The following is a 21,377-nucleotide window of genomic DNA, read 5'->3' on the forward strand; positions in this document are numbered from 1 at the left end:
ACAAGAAGAACACACCCTGGATTTTCAAGCCCATGGATCTAGTGGCAGTGTTCCAGCTTCCTCTCTGCACATAGCTGTCTGTGTTCGAGTGCTGCTCGACCCCTTTTGCTCCACCCAGCAGTTCCCTATCACTAGCATATCAATGTTATATAATTCGGGGGACACTTCTGTGTGTGGCCTGTGCATGTGTGCATGTATGCAGGTGCACTCTCACAGTTCACGCTGGGCTGCTCTGGCTCTGAAGGTGTATACAGTTCTGGTTCATAGTTCTGTCTCTAGCATTTTGTGGATTAATTCTGGCAGTACACAAAGGGAAGGGAACTTCTTTCCAAGTGTGACAAGTGTGAGTCCTTCTTCTCTCTTCTGGTCTTCAGGAGGCGTGTCCAGATCCGTTTGCTGAACAGCTACTTTAGAGAAGCACTGGAGTTCAGGCAGTGGACTTTCCGCAAATGAGTAAGTCGATTTGCATCAACAGTGCTGAATAAAATGTTATTTAAACATCTTCCAAGCCCCTTGTTAATATTCCTTCTCCTTCTTCTTCTTCTTCCTTCTTCTTCTTCTTCTTCTTCTTCTTCTTCTTCTTCTTCTTCTTCTTCTTCTTCTTCTTCTTCTTCTTCTTCTTCTATGATGCAGACTTGGAAAGAAAAATATGACTTATGTAGCCTTGTTCCTGAGTCCCAGTGAAACAGCAGAGTGTTCAGGCAGTAGGGTCCCAGGCCAAATCGTGGACCAGGCAGTTTGTCACTACTCCTGCCAAGTTTGGCTTTCCCACTCTCAGACCTTGAGGCTGTTTACACAGCAATGCACCCCCCCCCTCCACACACCCCAGTTCTTTCTAGAAGGGATTTGAATAATTCAAATCATGGGCAATGGCAAAGATTGAAAGTTTTACCAGTTGGGGGTATTTAGATGCATTTAAACAGAATACAAAATTCTAAGCCAAAAGTATGAGCCTCTATTGTGCAACTACATACAGGCGTCAACAAACAAGTGGGTCTATTTCGGTGGTGGGCGCGGTGGTGGGCATAGGAGTCCTGAAGCCGCCGCCTGTTCAGCCAGCTCTTAAAGCTGGCCTTCGTCCTTGGCTGGAGACGGGCGTGTTGGGGTACTCAACCCCTGTACCCCCTCTCTCCCCAGGGCCCAAAGATGTGGTGATGGTCAAGTGTGGCTGAGTGTGCTCTGAAGACAGACGGACTCCCCGCTCTGATTATGAGAGAGAAGAGAGGGGAGGGGGAAGAGAGAGGGAGGGGGAGAAAAGAAGAGGAAGAGAAGAGGCAGAAACAGAAAAGGGAAGAGCGGAAAAGAAAGGCGCAGACCAGTAAAAGAGAAGCGGGGCAGCGGCCTGGAGCTTGGCGGGGGAGTCCGGGGCGCTGACGGGTGGGCTGGGCGCAGAGCCCCAGCGCCAGGGAGGGTTGCCCGCATCGCCTCCTGCGCTCCAGCTTCTGATTTCGTGCGCGGAGGGTCTCCAGATTCAGGGCTCCCGACCTGCGTGCGGGTGACCACCAGGTCTGCCCGTCCCCTCAGCGCCTGGGAGCTGAGCCTGGCCCGAGGCCACTCTCCACCCTCGCCCGTGCCCCCCTGGCCGCCCGTGCCCGGAGCGCGACTCCGCGCTTCTGCAGCTCCGGGGTGGGGCTGCGCCTGCGGGACGGCCCCGCCGCCCAGCGCAGAGCCGGGGGCAGCGCCGGGCCGGGGCTCGGCCAGACGCCGCGCCGCCGGGGCAGCCGCACCTGAGCCCCCAGTGCGGGCCCCGCTCGGCGCCGGAAGCGCGGGCGGAGGGGACCGGCCCGCGAGCAGCTGAGCCCGCGGGGAGGCGGGGGCGCTTGGGGGGAGCCACAAACGGGGGACCACGTGCCGCCTCGCGCCGGCGGGGCGAGGACCTGCGGAGTCGGACCCCTCCACCCACCCGGCCGGCGGCCCGGAGCACCAGCTGCCTCCACCTCCTCGCCCCAACTTTGCTTCAACTTCTCCGCAAAGAGGAACCTGCCGGCCCGCCTGCCCCTCGCCGCCGCGATCGCCCTCGAACCCCGCGGCCCGGCCTTCCACCTTGCGGCCCGGAGCGCGGGCGGGGAGCGCTGCGGGGCCCCATGAGCTCCCCGCAAAGAGCGTGATCGGCGGTCCGACCCCCGCGCTCGGCCCGGGCGCCAGGGTCTGCCGGGAGCAGCCGCCGGGACAGACCGGGGAGGATGACCGCGCAGCCCCGGGGGACCTCCGTGCAGTAATGCCAACATGTAAGTCTCCTCCCGCATCGCAGAATTCCAACACACCTTTACCTGCGTGCCCCCCCCACCCCCATGATTTTGTAAGAACTTCGACCGTATTGACAAAATAAACCGGTTTGTCTTCAGTTTGCCCCCAGGCACTGAGGAGTGAGCTAGTTTTGCCAGGAGGAGCTGTGACATGTGTGTGCGGCTTGCTTTTTTTCCAGGGAGAGGTAAACCTCACATTTGGGCGGTGTAAAGCATAATAAAAAAGGGCAGGGCTTCAAGAATGGGGAAAGCGTGTTTTCGATTCAAATTGAACCAGGAGTAGCAGGCCAGCTCCCCGTCCAGGCGCCGTGCCCAGCCCAGAGAGCGCTCTCCTGGACCGACACCTGGGGGCTTGGAAGGTACGGGGCTGCGGGGAAATGTTGACTTTACACATTGTCACCCTTGGCTGCAGAAGTTATTCTTGGACCTTTGGGTTATTAGAATGGTTTTTAAAAAGCGGGCAGAAAAGGTCCTTGGTTTATACTTTGTAGATTAAAAAGTAATTAGGGAATATGCCATTTATGTGACGGGATCGGTTGGGGGACTTGTATAGAATTAGAAGTGCGGGGGAGGGTACCGGGCGAAGAGAAGGTTAGCGAAACCTAATAATAGGTTTTGCTTCTATGGAATTAGCATCTAAGTGGTGAGGTGCTTCAGAACTACCCGTAAAAAGGGGAACCGAGCTCGGCCTGCCTGGCCTTCCAGAATGGAAAAAAGGAAGGTTGTTCTCAGAAGGGCCAAGCTTATTTTTGTGGCCAACTCCGAAGTTGTAATATGTAATTTTACCTCTGGTGTTTTATTTAACCTTGGGCAGACACCCTGATAGACAGTTTTCTCCCTTCCGCTGACTAAGATACAAGAGTTTCTAGAACTTGATAGTAAACCGCCCTACCCCTGGATCCTTATTTATTTCTATTTAAATTTCTTCTTACATTTACTACCTGGCAAAAGACACACACACCCCCACACCTTCTCTGTCTTTCCCTTCCTTGTACCTTCACCTCCAAGTCCCCTTAGTACACATTTTTAGGAAAAAGAGTAATGCCCATAAGCCTAGTACTCTGTAGTTCTATTCCTGGCAGTGACCAGTATAATTAGAAAGGAACTATTTAATTTAATTAAAACTGCATGTGAGGTCATTCCCACCTGTGAGTTTTAAAGTTTTATTTATGCCAGTGGAATTGTCAAGGTATAGCCTGAAATAATTTATTTTGGGATACAGCCAACAGTCTCATGTAAGAGTTGTGCTCATATAAAGGCGACACATTTTTAACGAATGTGAGTTTGTTTTAAACTTCACTTTTTTTCTGAAAATATAGTAGGGTTTCTAACAGCAGATATTTGTCTAGCTTTCTTTCAGCTTTCCTAGGTAATGTAGATCTTATGGGGGGGGGGGAGCATGTTATACATAAAAATAAAATGTGAATACCAATTTTTAAAATAAAAGATGTGAAAATAATCAACAGGTAATGGGAAAAATGTCCTGATTTGAAATGAAGGTATATAGCCCACTTGAATTTGAACATGATTAAAAAATCTTATGTCATTATAGAGTGAAAGTATGAATATTTAATCACATGAAATATAGAGTTTAGTACCCTGGTTGAGTTCTTTATTGAGCTGTGTTTGCTGAAAGTTTTCCCCATTTCTTGCTAGATAATAACTGTGGTTTTGTCCATTTTGCTGTTTCTAATTCATATGCAATGGCTTAAGATGATCAGATTCTTTTTAGATATTAGTATGTTGGAACATGTGGAAATAACACCAACCTTTCCAAGGTAAATATTTCTACTGTTTTGAAAAAAGTTAAAATGAGAAACATAAACTATACTACCTGTTAAATTTTAATAGTTTCAAGTATACAAACTAAGTATATTTTCTGCCTACTGTTTGTAGAGAAAGGGTATTTATAGGTCATTATGCTCAAGTTCTGAAATTACTACGTACTGACTTTTGTAAATGTATTTCGGAGTTGTGGTGACTGCATGTTTTTCATACCTTAAGAAATTTAGTAGGTTTAACAAGACTTGCATTAATTGGTCGCAAGCTTCATAAAACTACTGTTCCATTTATGGCTTATATAAATTACATGACATTGTGCTTTTCCAATGTGAATGGTGAATGAGGCTATTGTCTCTTGGCTTATGGGAAATATTAGAAGCTTGCAGTTTTACTGCCTAACTGGACACGTCACTCTGATTTCTGGAAATAATGATTTGAAAGAGAATTAGTTTATATATTAAAAGTAAACTTAAAACTGCTTCCTTAAACCTGACCGTTTTTAAACTGCCCATGTATTCCAGAGTTTATATTTCTGATGGGATGATTAAAAGTTTCTAAAGACTATTTAGACTTTAGACTAAATAGAAAAAGACTTTGTTCAATGTGTGTGGCATGCTTGGGCAATAACTGTATCTTTCCATTTGCATTTCTGATTGGCTGACATTATTACATTATCTACATTGGATGCATACTGAGGCGATAACATTTAAAGAACATTTCAGTTGTAACTAAAAATGCTAATAAAACTCAAGTGTGGCTACCTGAGTATCATCCTACTTTCCTTTATAAGCAATACTATGGATGGAATTATTCAGTTTTCTTTAAGGAAATCAAGATTAGTTCAAGATTGTTGTATTTAAAACATCGTCGCAAGTATGTCAAAGGTTAAACATACTTTAGAATTGGTAAAAAAAAAAATCACAGACAGTAAGAAAACCATTTATATTGTAATAGAATACTGCAAATAACTTGAACATGCCAATCCAAATAAAGGAAATCCAAATGAGGCACTACTTCTATCAAATTGGCAATGATTTACTCAATAGGAATGAATGTGTCATAAGATAAATATTGATACACTTTAGTGCAAATGCATATGTGTGTATTTAACTTTATTTAGAAATAATTTTAAATCTACAGAAAAGTTACAAGAATAGTACAGAGAACACCTGTATACTCTTATACAGAATCACTTATAAATACTGACATTTATTTTATCATTTTTCTTCCTCTCTCCTTTCCTCCACCCTGTACACACACACACGCGCGCACGCACGCGTGCACGCACACGTAATTTTTTTACAAAATATCTGAGAGTAAGTTACATACATCAGGGATTTAGGGTTTACTTCCTTAATTGAAAATTTTATTGAGGTATTTGTAGATTCACATGCAGCTGTCAGAAATAATACCAAGAGATCCTGCGTACCCTTTACTCAGTTTCTCCCGATAGTAACATTTTACAAAACACTGGCATATTTTCACAATTACATGTACTCATGTATGTATATTTCTCAGGGGTGACTTTTATTTTATGTTTTTCCTTTTTTATTCCTCACCTGAGGATATTTCTCTACTTATCAGATAGAGTGGGAGGGAGGGAGAGAGAGACAGAGAGAAACATCGATGTGATAGAGCCACATCGACTAGTTGCCTCCCACACAACCTGACCAGGGCCAGGGACAAACCGCAACCCGGGTATGCACCTTTGACTGGAATCGAAATCGAACCCGCGACTCTGTGGTCCACGGGCCGACGCTCTAACCGCCGGGCCAAACCAGCCAGGGCTCGAGGGAGCCTGCATGTTACAGCTAAAGCAAGGGTCAATATTTATGCAGATTTGGAGACTAGTTTAACCTTTCTGCCTTTTTGAAGCGAGGTGATCCCAATTTAGTAAGAGATCTTGAGTCATAGAATAGCACGTTCCCTTTTCATCCATTGCTGAGGCTCAGGAACACGATCTTTCGCCAGAAGAAGAAATAAATACAATTATGAGCAGACTTGAATGAACCAGCTCACCATTGTTTTTACTCGGGAGAGATTAAGTGTGCTCCGGGCCCTCCTCGCGCCCCTTCGCGGGGGTTTGCCGTAGAAATACAGCTGGGATGTGGAGAGCCAGCTAATTCTAATTATTGCTGGTATCAATAGAACTCATAGCATATCGATTTCTCCACCAATTTCCACATTTCTTCACAAATTTCTCTTTAAACTGTGATGTTTAAAGGAGCAAAAAGATGAAAGGTGATAGGTTTTGTAGATGAGTTCAGTGATGCATTTGCATTCAGTCATGTCCACAAAGGGTTATACCCACATATAAAACAATGCCCATGGCCCTGGCTGGTTGCTCAATGGTCAGAGCTTCGGCCTGTGCACCGAAAGGTTTCGGGTTCCATTCCGGGTCATGAGCCGGAACTTGGCTCCCTGGTCCCATGTCCCTGAGTGTGGGAGGCAACCAATGGATATGTCTCTCTCATCTCTCTCTCTCCCCCCTTCCCTCCCCCCTCCCCCCTCCCTCCCTTCCACTCTTTCTAAAAGAGTCAATGGAAAACATATCCTTAGGTGAGGATTCACAACAAAACATTCCTATGAAAGGGTTAAGTTTTCAAGCTGCCTGAGACAGCAGGACTCAAGTGTATTGTTTTGTGGCCTATACAGATGGAAAAGGAGAAGCAGGTTTGCCATCCAAGTAGTTTGGTTCTCAGAAAGACAGGGGAGTTGGATGGCAGGGACAGAGTGGTGGGTCTTTGGCTCTGTCACCACTGATCTATGCTCTTGAGCAAGTGGTTTAGCATCATAGTTGTCACCTGTGAGATAGGTTTGACTGTGTTATTTTGAGATTCTTCAGATTATGAAGTCTGTGACTCTCCTTTCCTGAAAAATATTTTTGCTTTCTTCAATGGAACTTCGAGGCCACAGCCCAAGTGACACAGATTGTACTATTTTTTTTTTTTGCAGTGCTTACTTAGAACCCTAGTAACCCTGTTTGGGATTTTCCATTCTTGTGAGAAAGTTGTTTAAATCTCAGGGACGTGTCTTTGCTAAATGATCCCCTGAGAAGACACACAGAGCTTTCCTTCCTCTGTTCTATTCTTAATTTATTTGTTTCTGCTCTTCAGTAAACAGTAAAGTGGATGAAAGTTGGCGTGTCATATGGTTTATGTTTGGTTGCAAGTACTTGCCCCGTCCCGTGTTCGTTCTGTACAGAATGATGGAGTCTTCAGAACTGGACTGCGTCAAGCCCTCGGTGGTCTGACAGCACTGCAGGCATCTTTGTAAAACAGCTTCAGGTTTGGATTTGGAACCCATCACTGTCAGAACCTTTCATAGTTCAGGAAAGTTATGTGAGCCCATGAAATGAACAGTATCGAGTGTTGCCAAGCTAATGAAAGTAATTCATTGAATCCTGTTTTAGAGAGCATTTGAACTGAAAAGGGGGCCTTTAGTCACATATTGATGGAGGAGAATTGTCACATGCCACAAAGATTAAGAAGCTGGGCATTCCCTAGGGCCGACTCTAGGGATATTAACCCTTCTGTTAATATCTATAAGGCCGCCAAGCCATGTTTGATTGGTCTGCTCCTTTATTTCTTCAGTTTCATCCTCTGTGAAATGAGGAGGTTAGACTTCATTTTGGGTCTTCCTAGATCTAAACTTTTTTGAATGTATAACTGGGGTTTTATCTCAGAAGCACACTCATTCATCTTCAGCATGAATGGGAAACACCTCATTCATCCAGCATCAGTGGGAAATGGACACATTCATCCCAATGAGTGAACTTTCCATGTGACAGAAGTTTGTCATTTACTTCTTGTAAAGCCCTTACTTTGTGGCATGTAGTGCTATCTCTGTTCTTTTTGGTGGATAATATCCTACTGACAGAAGAGGAAATAGGCTCAGAGTTTTGCCCCCCAAAGCACACAGTGAATAGAGGCTCCAGGATATTCCCGAGTTCATATCCATTATGATGATGACTTACTCTACAGATTGCTCCTCATAAACAAGAACAGTGCTCTTAATTTCAAATATTTTGGAGGGATGTATTTGAAAACATACTTTTTTATACAAAAAATATCTTCAGACCTTAATCTTTCTCTAGTTTAGAATTTCCATTAGGAGCTGCATGCTGCTGGAAATTGTAGTTTGGTGAATATAAAAACATGGCATGAATCTGAGGCACCACTTGACATTTTCGTATTTATTTTATTTCTGTTCTCAGTTGATCCCAGACGTGGCCACAAAGTCAGTTCATTGGAGTTGGCTTATGGCATTAATCCTATTGTCCATACTTGTTTAAGTCTTTTCTTTTGATTTCACTGTTGACAGAATAACCACACTTATATTAGAATGTCTAGGATGATGGTAATAATAATAACTAATATTTATTGAGTTCTTACTGAGTGTCAGTCACTGTCCTTAAAGGACATAGTCTGATTTAATCATCTAACAGCTTTACGGATGAGATTTCATTTTCTGTTCCTAATTTACAGGTGAAAAATAGGAGGCCCAAGGTGGTCAAGTAAGTTTCCCAAGGATTACATGGGTTAGTAGTAGCAAACCCGGTCAGTCTGACGTTAGGGGATGTTCCCTTTGCTGCTTATATGATCTGTAACAGTAAAATGCAGGCTTGAGGCAGGTGCGGGAATCACTTGATGTCTGTTTTCGCTTGAGTATTTCTCTCCCCACTTCTCTGGTATTCTGTTTAGTATTTTGTATTTTACTTCAGATAGACACCTTCAGGCAAAGAAGGTATTACAGTTGACCCTTGAACAACATGGGTTTGAACTGCTTGGGTCAAATAGTATGTGGATTAAAAAAAATAAATATATACAATCAGTCCTTTGTATCCCTGATTTCCCATCTGAGGATTCAACCAACTTCAGATTGAAACAGCATCTTTGGGCTGCGGTGGGGAATCCGGGAGGCAGAAGGCCGACTCCATGCATTGTTCACACCGGTTTATACACGGAACTTGGGCACGTGTGGATTTTGGTCTCCTTGCAGGGTCCTGGAACCGATCCCTCGCGGATATTAAGAGACAACTGTAGTTAAGTTTTCTGGGGGGAGTCATAAGTTATGCATGGATATTTGACTGCACAGCAAGCAGCACCCCTAACTCCTGGTTTGTACTGTGACCCTGAAGTATCTCATTAGTTGCTTCCCTCTTTTTAGAAGCAAAATGACTCTCCATTACCACTTATGACCAAAATAACCAACTCCCTTTGTGGACTTAAGATCTGGAGATTTCTTACTGTTACTTATTTGTCCTCCTGCTTCATGATTTTCTTGTCACCAGTCCATTTAGGGTCCTTTTTGGTAACTACTTTTATACTTGCTGCCCCCTTCTCTGGCTTGCCTCTTTTGATGGGGTTGAGTCAATGAAAGGTATCAAACCGCTATTTTGAGACAAGATAATATGACTATTCCTGTCTAAATCATTATTAAGCATACTTTTGAGTTTAAAAACATTAAACCGTTAGTTATACAAAGAATTATTTGAGAATTTTCAAAGTACCATCCCTCCATCTAATGTCACTTACTACTTTCTATAATACTTGGTGTTTATTAGCCATATGAAAACATTGATAGCTAGGTAAAGAAAATCTTTTTGATGTTAATGCTTCAGTGCTTCATTTTACGGACAATTTAATTTTAATTATCTCCATTTGTGAAGAAGCAGATGTTATAAAATAAAAATATTTCCCTAACGTTCAAATTTCTGGGAGCTTATTGGGGATGTTGATATAATCATCCTCTTGCCACCCAGATGGTCATGTGACTGGTGATGCTAACCTCTGAAGCTGAAATTGCTTTATTATTCTTAATAAATGATTTTTTCTTCCTTGAATTATAAGAATATTTCTCCGTCTTCATGCGGCTGTCACCTATTACATATTCTCTGATAAGGAAGGTGCCACCAGGTGGCAAGTAAAATAAATGGATTTTTTTTTTCCTTTGGCCTAACTAGCCTCAAGGAGGTGATTGGTTCATCATCCCTGTTTAGAAACAAGACTGAGGAAGGTTTCCATCTGCTGGTCCCTGCGGGAAACCTATACATTTACTACGACTGTCCCGATGCTTTGTTGAATTCTGAGGGTCGTTATTGTTGCTTTTTTCATTGCAGGATGTTTCACGTAGGTCGAATGTGGAGCTGTCATTGGAAGTGGAAGCCAAGTTCCCTTTTGTTCTTGTTTGCTGTATGTGCTGTCTCTGTTCCTCACTCAGGTAAGTAAGACTTTCCCTTTCTGAAGCCCCCAATTTAACAACGAGGCCATTGTCTTCAGTTGAAGTGTGCTGTTTGTTTAAGTAACCTCAACTTTATTTGTTGTCATTTTTTTCTGTTTCTGTCCTTGCAGGCTCTTTCTGCCATGGCTCCCACTCCCCTCTGAATTCTGTGTGCACACTATTACTTTGATCATTGTTTTATTTTCTAATGAGTATATTTCTTTAATCATTGCCATGTTTCTTTTAGTTTTATTTGTTTATCTAGCTCATGTTGAGTGATGAGATAGCTACATATGTGGCATTAAAACTGTACTAGATGTTCCTCTACTATTGAATAAATACACAGTACTCAGTTTTTCTCTTTTCAAGTTTTCATATATTTATTTATAAAAAGTAAAGTATAGACTTTGCTCTTTTTATTTATCCTGATTTCATCACCATGTATGAAACAGGGATTTGAAATTAAAATTTTAGACCATGAAGTTTATTTAGTTGAGTTAAAATGATATTAAAACAGTTATTTTTAATTGTAGTTACCATTTTTTTTTTGCAGCTACTTTTTTCCCCCTGACATTTGAAACAAGATTATTTTAGCTATTGTTGAAAGCTAAGTTTTTCATAAACAGCTAATTTTATGAATATGCTCATCAGAACCTGAAGGTTGTTTAAAAGTAAACTGCTTCTCCATTATCTGGTTTGTTACGGAGAAACTACATTTCTCTGAAGTTCATTTTGTTACTCAGTTTTTACTGCTTTATTCATTTTACATTTTTCTTTAGAATACCATCATTATTCATGAAGTTTTGTGTATTTGGTACTTAGATTTAACCAAGATGTTATATAGACCATATTTATAATATATCTGTATGTTATTACAAAACATACATTTAATGAATCATAGAAATAGAGTATCTGCTACAATTGCTTATTTATGGATCAAGAAGTTTAACTTGTATTGAATATATAAATACTGTTTTTCCAGGCCATCAGGTATTTTAAGAGTTTCATCTACTTGCTTGGGAAATCCCTGGCATTTGTTTAATGGCTTCAAAACAAAACTGATCTTTGAGTGAATTTTTGTGTGTATTTGTTTCAATTTCGTTATAGTCATCCTTTCTATTATGTTGATTGCCAGAAGAAACACACGTGTGAAGGGGTCTGGAAACTACATATACATTGGATATTTATGATGCACAGTGTTGAACAATTTCTTAAATTTCCAAAGTGATACTCCAAGAACCAATCACATGATGTAAGATTAATTAAGAGATTAAAATTAGCTGTAGTCTGTTTTGTTTCATTTTTGTTAGGTCATGGAATTTGTAAATTTTCAAGCCTTCTTCAAATTTTAAATTGGGATTAAAAAAATTTTAGATGTCAACATTTTAATTGAGATATATATATTTATATATATAACATTTTAATAAGTTGAATAAATGAAATAAAACCTATTGTAGACTAATTAAAAGGCTCAGCTGTGCTGGACCTGGGAGAGAGGGGAGAGTAGCACAAGGGTACACAATAAGGAGGCACTGATTCTGGAGGACTTAGGAATCAAAGTACCTAAACATGTTTCTAAGTTACTGTTTTACACAATAAACCTTCCTTAAAAAATTTCTTTCATTACTCAACACTTTATATGCACCACATAATAAATTTGTGACAGTTAGTGTGTTTACTCATGAAGCCAAAATGTTTTGTGTCTATATATCTGTAAACATGAGTCACTTAAATGTACCGCCTCACTCATGAATATCCGAACTCAACGATATTTTAGGGGGTCATTATTGCCATTGTAATATAAATTTGTTACCTTATGAGTAACTCAGTATAGTTAAAATACTGCATATTAAAGCTTTAGATAGATGTAATTTTCAAAGTCCTATCTTTAAATCACGGTGTAACACCACTATATTTTCAAGAACATTTCGTGCTTCACTGTGATGGTGTATTTCCCTTTGTCTTTTTTCACGTCTCCAGATGACTCGTAGGTGAGCTTATTGAGTCTAGTGCCTTTAAATAGCATCTTGATGTCGATGTCTAGTAAATCCATATCCTGAACACTGGCCCCTTCCTGGACCCTGGAGTCACTTCTTGGTTTGATTAACCTCATCTACACTTGAATATATAATAGGCGTCCAACTTCACATGTGCAAACAAGATTTTTGATTTCTACTTCTTATCTGCTTCACTTGCAATCACTGCAGTCCATCCTCCTACCCTGCTATTATCTCTTACCCTGACTATTTTCTAGACCCATTGGCCTTGCTGTTCCTTGACCATGCCTTCTCATACCTCTTCTCACTAATCTACACACACCTGGTTCTTTTTTGATACTCAGGTCTTTATTATTATCATCTCAGATAAGCCTTCCTATCCCTCAATTCAAAGGAGCCCTATAATCACTAGCATATTATCCTTTAGTGACAGTCTGCAGGTTTTGGTTGCTTTCTTGATTGTTAATATTTTGTTAATTTGATTTTGATAGCCAAGTTGTTAAGATTGACGCTTAGTTCAGATGATTAAAAATTAGAATGCTGTTGTGTAATTCAGATAATATCCGTAGTTGAATTCATATAACAGAATTGCGATGTTAACCCTCTTGTTAGGTAAGTTTACATCTGTGCTTTCACAAGGCATTTACAAAGCAAATAGTATACAAGGTCTGTGTCTTTCAGGATTTTAAAAAGAAATGTAGAAAAAGAATGCGGTGCCTCTTAACAAGTGATGAATATAACTTTTAATAAGAGCTACAATAGCCCTGGCCGGTTTGGCTCAGCGGTTAGAACATCGGCCTGCGGTCCGGAGAGACCCGGGTTCGGTTCCCGCTAGGGGCATGTACCTCGGTTGCAGTTTGTCCCCTGCCCTGGTTGGTCGTGCGGGTGGCAGCCACTCGATGTGTCCCTTTCACGTCGATGTTTCTCTCTCTCTCTTCCTCTCTCTCCCTCCCACTCTATCTGAACAAAAAATGGAAAAAAATGTCCTCGGGTGAGGATAAAAAAAAAAAAAAAGAAAGAAAAAAAATAAGAGCTACAATAAAATAACAGCTGAATGTTTCAACTGGCCCCATGAAAGTGCACATTACAAAACCTGATTGTTTTGCACTCTCTAGGTCGACAATATGTAGAAAGGTTCATAACATATAGCATTAGCAAAGTTGCTGGGCAAAGGTCACACACTAACACTGTTGGTTCTGTCTTTTGGGAAAGTATGGACAGAATTTTTTTTTAAAAAAAGAATGTGTCTTGTCTTTGACATCACTCCCGCATGTAGGTGTCTATCCTATAGAAGTAAAAAGCATAATAAATACATAGAAAAATATGTGCTGGTTTATTTTAACTGTAACATTGTAATAGCAAGCAGTTGGTAAACACTGTAATTGTTCATCAACAAAGAAATTGTTATATAGCTTTTTTTTACATTAATAGGGTGACATGCTGTGCAGCCATTCAAAACAGTGTGGTCAAATTGTGTATCTTGGCTTGGAAAGATGTTTATGATAATGTTAAATTAAATAGCAAATTGCAGAACAATATGAGATTATCCCAGATTTGTAATAGGTTGTATTGCAAAACTGAGATATGTTATGCTTATGTATACTTGAATAAGACTATATAAACATATTAGTAAAACACGGAATGATACACAACAGGCTTTAAAATGGGTTATCTTGGGCATAATATGGGTTATCTTCAGGTTGGAGTGAGAAGGAGAAAGGTTATGGAACTTTATATAACTCTGAATCACTTGCATTGTTACAATGAGCATGTATTACTTTAATACTTTGCAAAAAAAAAATCCTTATAAAATTCTTTGGTTTTAAAAAAAAAAGAAGAAGCTACATTAAGAAAGTGGCCAGAGAGACTGTTGTGTATGACTGTTATACTTTTCTGTTAGTCACTAAACCGTTACTCTGGCTCTTTCTTCACTTGATAAGAATGTCTGAAAGGTGTTTTATATAATAACTCTTTTTATGTGGCATGACACCCCATGACTCCGAAGATGAATGATGGTATCTCAAGCAGACAGAGGTTATGGCTTCAAGTAGAGTGGGAAACAAACAGCCAAGAGCCAATGAATCCCTAGGCAACCAGGAGCCTGTTTCCACACAGATAACCTCAGTCATGAGCACTGAGGGGAGGAGTCTCCCTTCTCTCCCGAAAAGTGATGATATCAGCAGATTTTTTCAAAGCTCAGTGTTATTCTGATATCTGTGATACGTAACTAAAAGGGAAATGTTTCTGAAAGAACAATCTGGCTGGAACCTTGAGCTTTCTGTCCCAGAGCACAGCACCGTTCTGGAAGGCAAGGGACCGGGCAAAGGAATCTTGTGTTTCTCTTTGTCCCTGTGTCATTCTCCTGTTGCAGAAAGAGCAGTTATTCTGCAATAGCAACTGCGTTACAATCTGTATTTACCTGCTAGACATATCATTTTATACATATGCTTATATTTGATCGAAAGCTTTTGCAAATGCATAGGAAAATTATCCTTTTATAGATCTGCCAGTTTTTGTGGGGTTTTTTAAAGCCATTTTAGTTTTAATGTGTACTTAAAACTACTAAATAAATGTATCTGAAAAGTTGAAGTGCGATATGCAAACTATTCTTATCAAGTGAAAAAAAGAGCCAGGGTAATGATGGACTAACAGAAAACTGTAATGTGTAATAATAACTTTCTTCCCGTCAGGGTCAAAATCATACCGTCTCAAGCTTGCGGATGACTTTGCTCCATTCTGCACTTCAGAGCAGATGAGCCAATGCGATAGAATAGACACGCTCTAGTGTAGAAAAGTTTCTTTGGGGCAACTTCCCCAATAATTTTCTTCATATACCTTGGAGATGACCTGAATTTGAAGTAGGTAATTATGAAATCCTACAAATCAGTTATGTAACAGTGAATTAGGGATGCCTTACCACCACAGTGACAGTTTCAAGCGACTGAGCAGTATGATGGGGTTACAGGTGAAGCTGATACCCTCCGAGGGTGTGAGGAAGAGAGGGTGTCAGCGCAGAGTCCTGGTCTTCACTGGTCAGGTCACACTGCCTCCAGCATGGTTGTCAAGCTGTATCAAGTTCACAATAGCAGGCCTCGGCTGGTGGGTCCTCAGGGTAGAGGCCTAGAGCCATCTGAGGGATGCGTCAGGCTACCTCTGTCTGCACTGTGCCCTGTGAAGCCTGGGGGGGGGGGGGCTGCGGCCGTAGGTGCGTGTCCTTTCTGTCAGCCACACCTTGTTGCTTTTGAGTAAAAATTTGTTTTTCTTTTTAAGAGTAAAAATCCTGCGGAATAAAACAAAAATTAGGGAAATAGCATATTTACTTTGGAGTAGTGAAGTCAGTAGGAATAAGATGGTGATCTTTAGACATGTGAAGGGTGGTCGTCTGGAAGTAACAGACTTATTCTAAGTAACTTGCAGAGCAGGGATAGGACAACTGAGTCAATGCCTCAAGAACCAGATGACTCTCTCCGTCCCTGGTTGCCCAAAAAATAAAACCAGCTGTCCGTCAAATTCCTCCTCATCACTGGAATCAGGACATGAAAAAGGAATCTTAGTAATGGAGAGGAATTTGTACTAAAACCTTTGAAGTCTTTCTCAACCTACAGTTAAACCACAGTGTGTGTGTGTGTGTGTGTTAGGGTCTGTTTCTTATATATGCCATATTGTGTATATTTTATCTTAAACGTTTCTTCTTTGTTTATTTCCTTTCAATTTTAGCAGGTAACGTTTATACTGAATTAGAGATTGAGCAGGTAACTTTCTTGGACAGGATAAACCTGAGGAACTCTAGACTTTGGAAGGTACAATAATTTCTGCCACTTCCAAATTAATAATTCTTTAAGGAATATTCCTTTTATTTCCAGTCAGTTGAATATATGCTCTTTGGCACCATTCGTACTAGATTGCAATATCATAGTATTCAGCAAGTGAAGAATATGGAAAAGAACCAAAAAAAGGAAAATATAACTGTTTTGATGAGTAGATATATTTTATAGGGTAGGGCAACAGGGGAGAAAAGTATGGAGGGTAGATGATAAAATATACTAATTCCACAATGAGCATGAAGTCACAATATTAAAAACATCCTTTCTCCTCTACCTGAAAAGAAAGTAAGCTCACTTGTCTTGTCAACATACGGGTGTTGGCTGTCACCAATTCAGGTGAACCTTTTTAACGATTTTCTGAAAACAAAACAACAGAACAAAACAAATTTTTAGAAAAGGAATAAAATAATTTAACAGGGACTATGTTGCCACTATATTTCTAAGGTTAAAACTAATTATAATGATTTAAAAAAACATTAAAATATTTATAACTAATTAATGTTTTAGATAAGCTTTGGTTTTAGGAAAATAGTTTGAATTGTGATGCATTGCATGTCAAAATATTCTGGGGTACAGTCATTCCTAAAACAGCTACATCCTCAAGTCGTGGTTTAGAAATGATAACTTTTTAAAAAATTACAAAATTTTATTCAGTAAATCAACTGTCATGAGTCAGAAAAAAGGCCTCCCGCTAGTGTATTGTGCTCCAAGACTGGTGTCGCTAGTGCTAGTTTAGATAAAGAAAGTGTTCACACTAGAGCCCAAATAATGGATTGTGCCGACACACTTAAAATTCAGAACTTTTCCTCTTTATTTTAAAATTTATACAAATCACTATTATCAATCTGGGCAAAGCTACATGAAGGAGATAATGCTCATAATTTTTGCAAATCCCCAAACACAAGGATCTTTTTAGAAGATTCTTTACCTGGTCAGAACTTCAAAGAATATTGTCAAAGTAAAATACAATTCTGAAAAAAAAAGAAAATACTCTGAATGAGAATATTAACCACTGCTTTTAAATACCTCTACAGTACCTTCCTTTATTTATTTTTTCCTTAAATATATGCACAGAAAAATGGCATACAAACAATTGATACTGGCCCCTACGTACTAATGAATCTACATAGCAGTCTTGCGGGGTTACTCGCTTCTCTGAGCAGAATTTTAAGGCAGAGGAGGAGAGTTTTCTGTTTGTAGTGATTTCGGTGACTTCCGTAACAGTCTATAGGGGCAAAAGCTGGATATTCAGAAATATTTTGCCTCCAGGTTGGTTTTTTAAGCGAGAATGAGTTGCAAGGACACCCACGAAGGCGCCTTCCTGGACTGTCCTCTGCGGACTCTGCACACCAGCTGCACCCTGGCTGGCTCCTCAGACTTCCAGGTCAACCTTAGCTTTTCCTCGCTTAGACTGCTGATCACATCTCTCTTTAGCATGGTAACCTGAAAATCTGTTATTCGCAGGATGTTCATGACCACAAATGTTGTTACAATACTGATGCAGAACAAGTATTCGATAAACAATAAGGTTTGTGGTTCTGCTCCGGCAGCCTTTGACATCTTGACATAGGACTTTTCGCTTTCAGTTCAGGAAGCCCTGATGCTTTGGTGTTTGATTAGGACTCTCATTCTTTCTCATCATCTGACTTGCTTACGTGCCACACACACAGGCACACATTACAGAGATCTGCCTCGTTTAGTAACTATCTCAAAATAAAGTTCTCTTTAAAGTTGCATTCATTTCTTTTTATAAATTGAAGTATAATTGACATGTAACATTATATTATGCAACCATTTCTTATATTTAAGGTGGTGTCTGTTTATGCACACAGTGCTATCCATGCCTGTGCTGACACAGAAGAGGTTTTCAGTGAGTGAACCAAATTGCTTTCCAAGCTTTCCTTCTGCGATTTTAGGTTTTCCTTAGCAGGATAAGTCAGGCAGATCTGAGCGTTAGATATCCTTCATCAAAGCCTTTTCCCCTCCATATTATTAAAACAATTTAAACATCTGTGAGAGCATTACAGTACCTAAAGGAGTGGCATAGAGAACGCATAGTTAGCATTGCTACTCTTAGACACATTTAAAAGCTAAGGCTATGTTATATTAATACTATAAAAATATTTGAGCGTTATATGTGCGTATCAGATTTTTTTTTACATATATATCAGCCTCTTTTCAAAGTCCTGGCCATGCGGAGCTGTCATGGCCCTTCGTGTCCAGGAGACCGACACGAGACAAATCGGAAGCGCTGTGATGTGTGGTCTGCTAGAATTGCAGAGGTCTTATCAAAGGTCACCGAGCGCTCAGAAACGATTTCAGGGAGGATGTAATGTTCAAACTGCATCTTCTAGCAGGGGGTGACGGAAAAAAATAACTTACCAAATGATATGGCTTCAGTATTGATCGTTTGGAGAGATTTTTCTGCAGATTGGCTGTAAAACGATGCAGCCGTGGGAGTGGTCTGTGCCGTGGAGTACCGGCCCGGAGTCAAGAAGATGGAAAACGGGACCGGAAGCGAACAAGGGCTCTCTGGGCACAAGAGGCGGCAAGGGCAAATGCACACATACATTGAAAATGGCTTTGTGGAAGGATAAAGGTAGCACGCATCATGTCATTCCCTTCCATGTCGTTTTGTTATAACGTTGACGAGATGCCATGGGGACTTAACTCTTGTTTATGTCAATTAGCCTGTGCTGAGATGGGTCGTGTTAGACGTCCTTTCGCTTAAAGTCACAGAACCTATCGCTGATGTGAAGTGCGGACTCAGTGTCCTTCCTGGTAGGAGAATAAAGGGTCTCTGCAGAAGAGAGTAAGGAATGAAGTTAGACAGGTAAGTAGGAGGCCACACAGTGGAGAATGTTACTTGAAGGACTGTGCTGACAAGACCGAGGGAGGAATTCCAGCCCAGTAGGCGAGACAGACAATTCCCCACGAGCTGTAATTCAGTAAGCTATGTGCCCTGGACACTTGTGCTGTAGGGAACAGATGGTAAGAACGTTCCTAGGGTCACAGTTAGGCAACTCAGTGGCAGAATTGCTCTTTGTTTATTAAATGAGCAGTTTGTGCTTTTTTTCTATCATACCACTTTGTCTCAGAAATGACAGGCTTACCTCATTGGTGAACAGCATTGATGTAGACATGGAAAAGCTGAAGACAGTAATAGGACTTGAGGCAACCTCGAGGCCTCCTCTTTCTTACTCAGACCATGTTTAGTTGTGACCAAAGGTTGCTGAATCTAGATCAGAAATGTCTTCTTGATCTTAATTTTTTTATTTTTTTATTCTCACCCGAGGACATTTTTGCATTTATCTTCAGATAGGGTGGGAGGGAGAGAGGGAGGAAGAGAGAGAGAGAAACATTGATGCGAGAGAGACACATCGAGTGGCTGCCACCCACATGACCCCAACCAGGGCTGGGATCAAACTGCAACCGAGGTACGTGCCCTTAGTGGAAACCGAACCTGGGTCTCTCTGGTCCGTGCGCCGACGCTCTAACCACTGAGAAAACCGGCCAGGGCTTTTCTTGATCTTTATCACTACTGCCTCTGAGTCCTCTCTACCAGGTGTATTGTACCCACTCCTAAGTCATGTCCCTGCATTCAGTGTTTCTGTTAAACCACAGTCGGAATCATGCCTCTGCCCTGAGCAAGCTCCCTTGAACTTTCTCCTTGCCACAGGCAGTCCTGAATTGATGTAATTTCATTGCTCCCTACCTTGTAATGTTCTCGCAAGTACCCGCCAGATACAGTAGTAGGATATCAATGAGATAATGAATGTGCGCAGAAATAAAAGACTTTATACATTTTTGCTAAGCAGAATTGGGATTTAGACATGGGTGTTCAATTATTTAAGTTATGAAATTTATATTTGCCATAGGTACTATGTTGAGTTTGAAAAACAAATGTGAAAGGCCAGCTATTTGATAGAGGACATTTCATAAAATTTTACAGTAATGATCTGTGTCGAAAGAAGAGAGTGGTCAGTCTAAATGAGTAAAATAACCAGAATAATATATTTTTACTTATTTCAAGGGCTGGGCTTCTCATGGAAACACATTTTTTAAGTGCCAAACTAATTTCATCACTATAAAATGTGAAGTTAAATAATTACTTTTGTTGAAAATATAAACAAGTGGTTATTTTGTGAATTTCTTTTTAGCTAGTCCCCCTTTCCCCTTGGAGATCTTCCCACAGTTATCCCCATTACCACCTGTATCTTCAACATTTTATCTTGGTTTATACCTTCTTCAGCTAAGCCTATGAACATATTCAGGACACAGAAATATTTTTTTCAAAACTAACAAAAATTTTCCATCTCCCATCAATGCTTTTGCTCTTCTGGGCAAATTTTCATTTTCATTTGTCTTTTCCTTCATTTCTGATTGTCTTGAAAGTGTAGTCTACATTTGGATTTATTACCTCACCATCCTTAAAAAATAGATTATTCTATTGTGGAATGCATTGGCAAGTATCAATGGTGTGTGTGTGTGTGTGTGTGTGTGTGTGTGTAAACAATTATATTATGGTTTTCTAAAGATCTGAGTAGTCTGAACTTCTCCAAAGGCTTTTATTTGATGAAATTTAATATATGGGACATAATTGCTGAAATAATATTTGTTATTGACGGGACAAGAAAACACTTTCTTCATAGACAGTTTGTTTTAGGATAAAACCGGGTCACAAAAGAAGATGACTAATGATTTAGAATTTAGTTCATTTACCTTTTTTATTAGACTTTTAGAATACACCTTTTTGCATCAAATGTTTTTGTAGTCTTCAAAATGATTTTTTAACTGCCTCTGACTTCCTAGCAAGCTTGTATTACTTCTTCGTTTTTTATTTCTCATTTAAATCAGATTTGCATCCTGATTTGCCCAGTGGGATCTATTTCCCATTTCTATTTCTTTTCTTTTAATTACTTTTCAATATTACTGTCACATCCTAAACATTCCTATACGGCAGTTGTTAGGATATTTATTTCAAAGTGGTTGGTTGAAGCGAAACTGAAAGATTTATCTTTATTGTCCGCTCACTATGTGTGCCCGGCTTTAAAACAACCTGGAATGGGGGATTTGGGGCAGATTACATATAAAACTCTCACTTGTGGGAAGCAGAGACATATCAGATAAAAAACAGTCCTGTAAGTCACAACTTACAGTTTTGGTCAGAACATACAGTTTAACAGGCTTTGTTTAAATAGATGTCTTCTAGCTCTTAGGGCAGAAAATATGAACTAAACCAATTTTGTTATGCATATGGAAGCAAAAAATTAGATTTGGAATCTAATAATACAACTGATCATGTG

The 21,377-nt window shown here is 40.4% G+C and overlaps 1 protein-coding gene across 5 annotated transcripts in view; it reads left to right on the plus strand.

Moving 5' to 3' along the window:
• The first annotated feature begins 426 nt into the window (after nucleotides 1–426).
• ADGRG6 (adhesion G protein-coupled receptor G6) overlaps nucleotides 427–21,377 on the plus strand; it is a 139,698-nt gene continuing 118,747 nt past the window's right edge. For 2 of the 5 annotated variants that reach the window (XM_036248061.1, XM_036248062.1), the window contains exons 1-2: nucleotides 2,124–2,228; nucleotides 10,150–10,250. In XM_036248061.1, the coding sequence (XP_036103954.1) occupies nucleotides 2,227–2,228; nucleotides 10,150–10,250 (103 nt within the window). In that variant the 5' untranslated portion in view covers nucleotides 2,124–2,226. Of the gene's footprint in view, nucleotides 454–2,123; nucleotides 2,229–2,452; nucleotides 2,606–8,553; nucleotides 8,569–10,149; nucleotides 10,251–21,377 lie in introns of those variants that run through there. The other 3 variants (XM_036248065.1, XM_036248063.1, XM_036248064.1) reach the window with 3 other exon arrangements.

The sequence above is a fragment of the Molossus molossus genome, unplaced genomic scaffold (genome assembly GCF_014108415.1).
Source record: "Molossus molossus isolate mMolMol1 unplaced genomic scaffold, mMolMol1.p scaffold_m16_p_8, whole genome shotgun sequence".
Classification (NCBI taxonomy): Eukaryota; Metazoa; Chordata; class Mammalia; order Chiroptera; family Molossidae; genus Molossus; species Molossus molossus.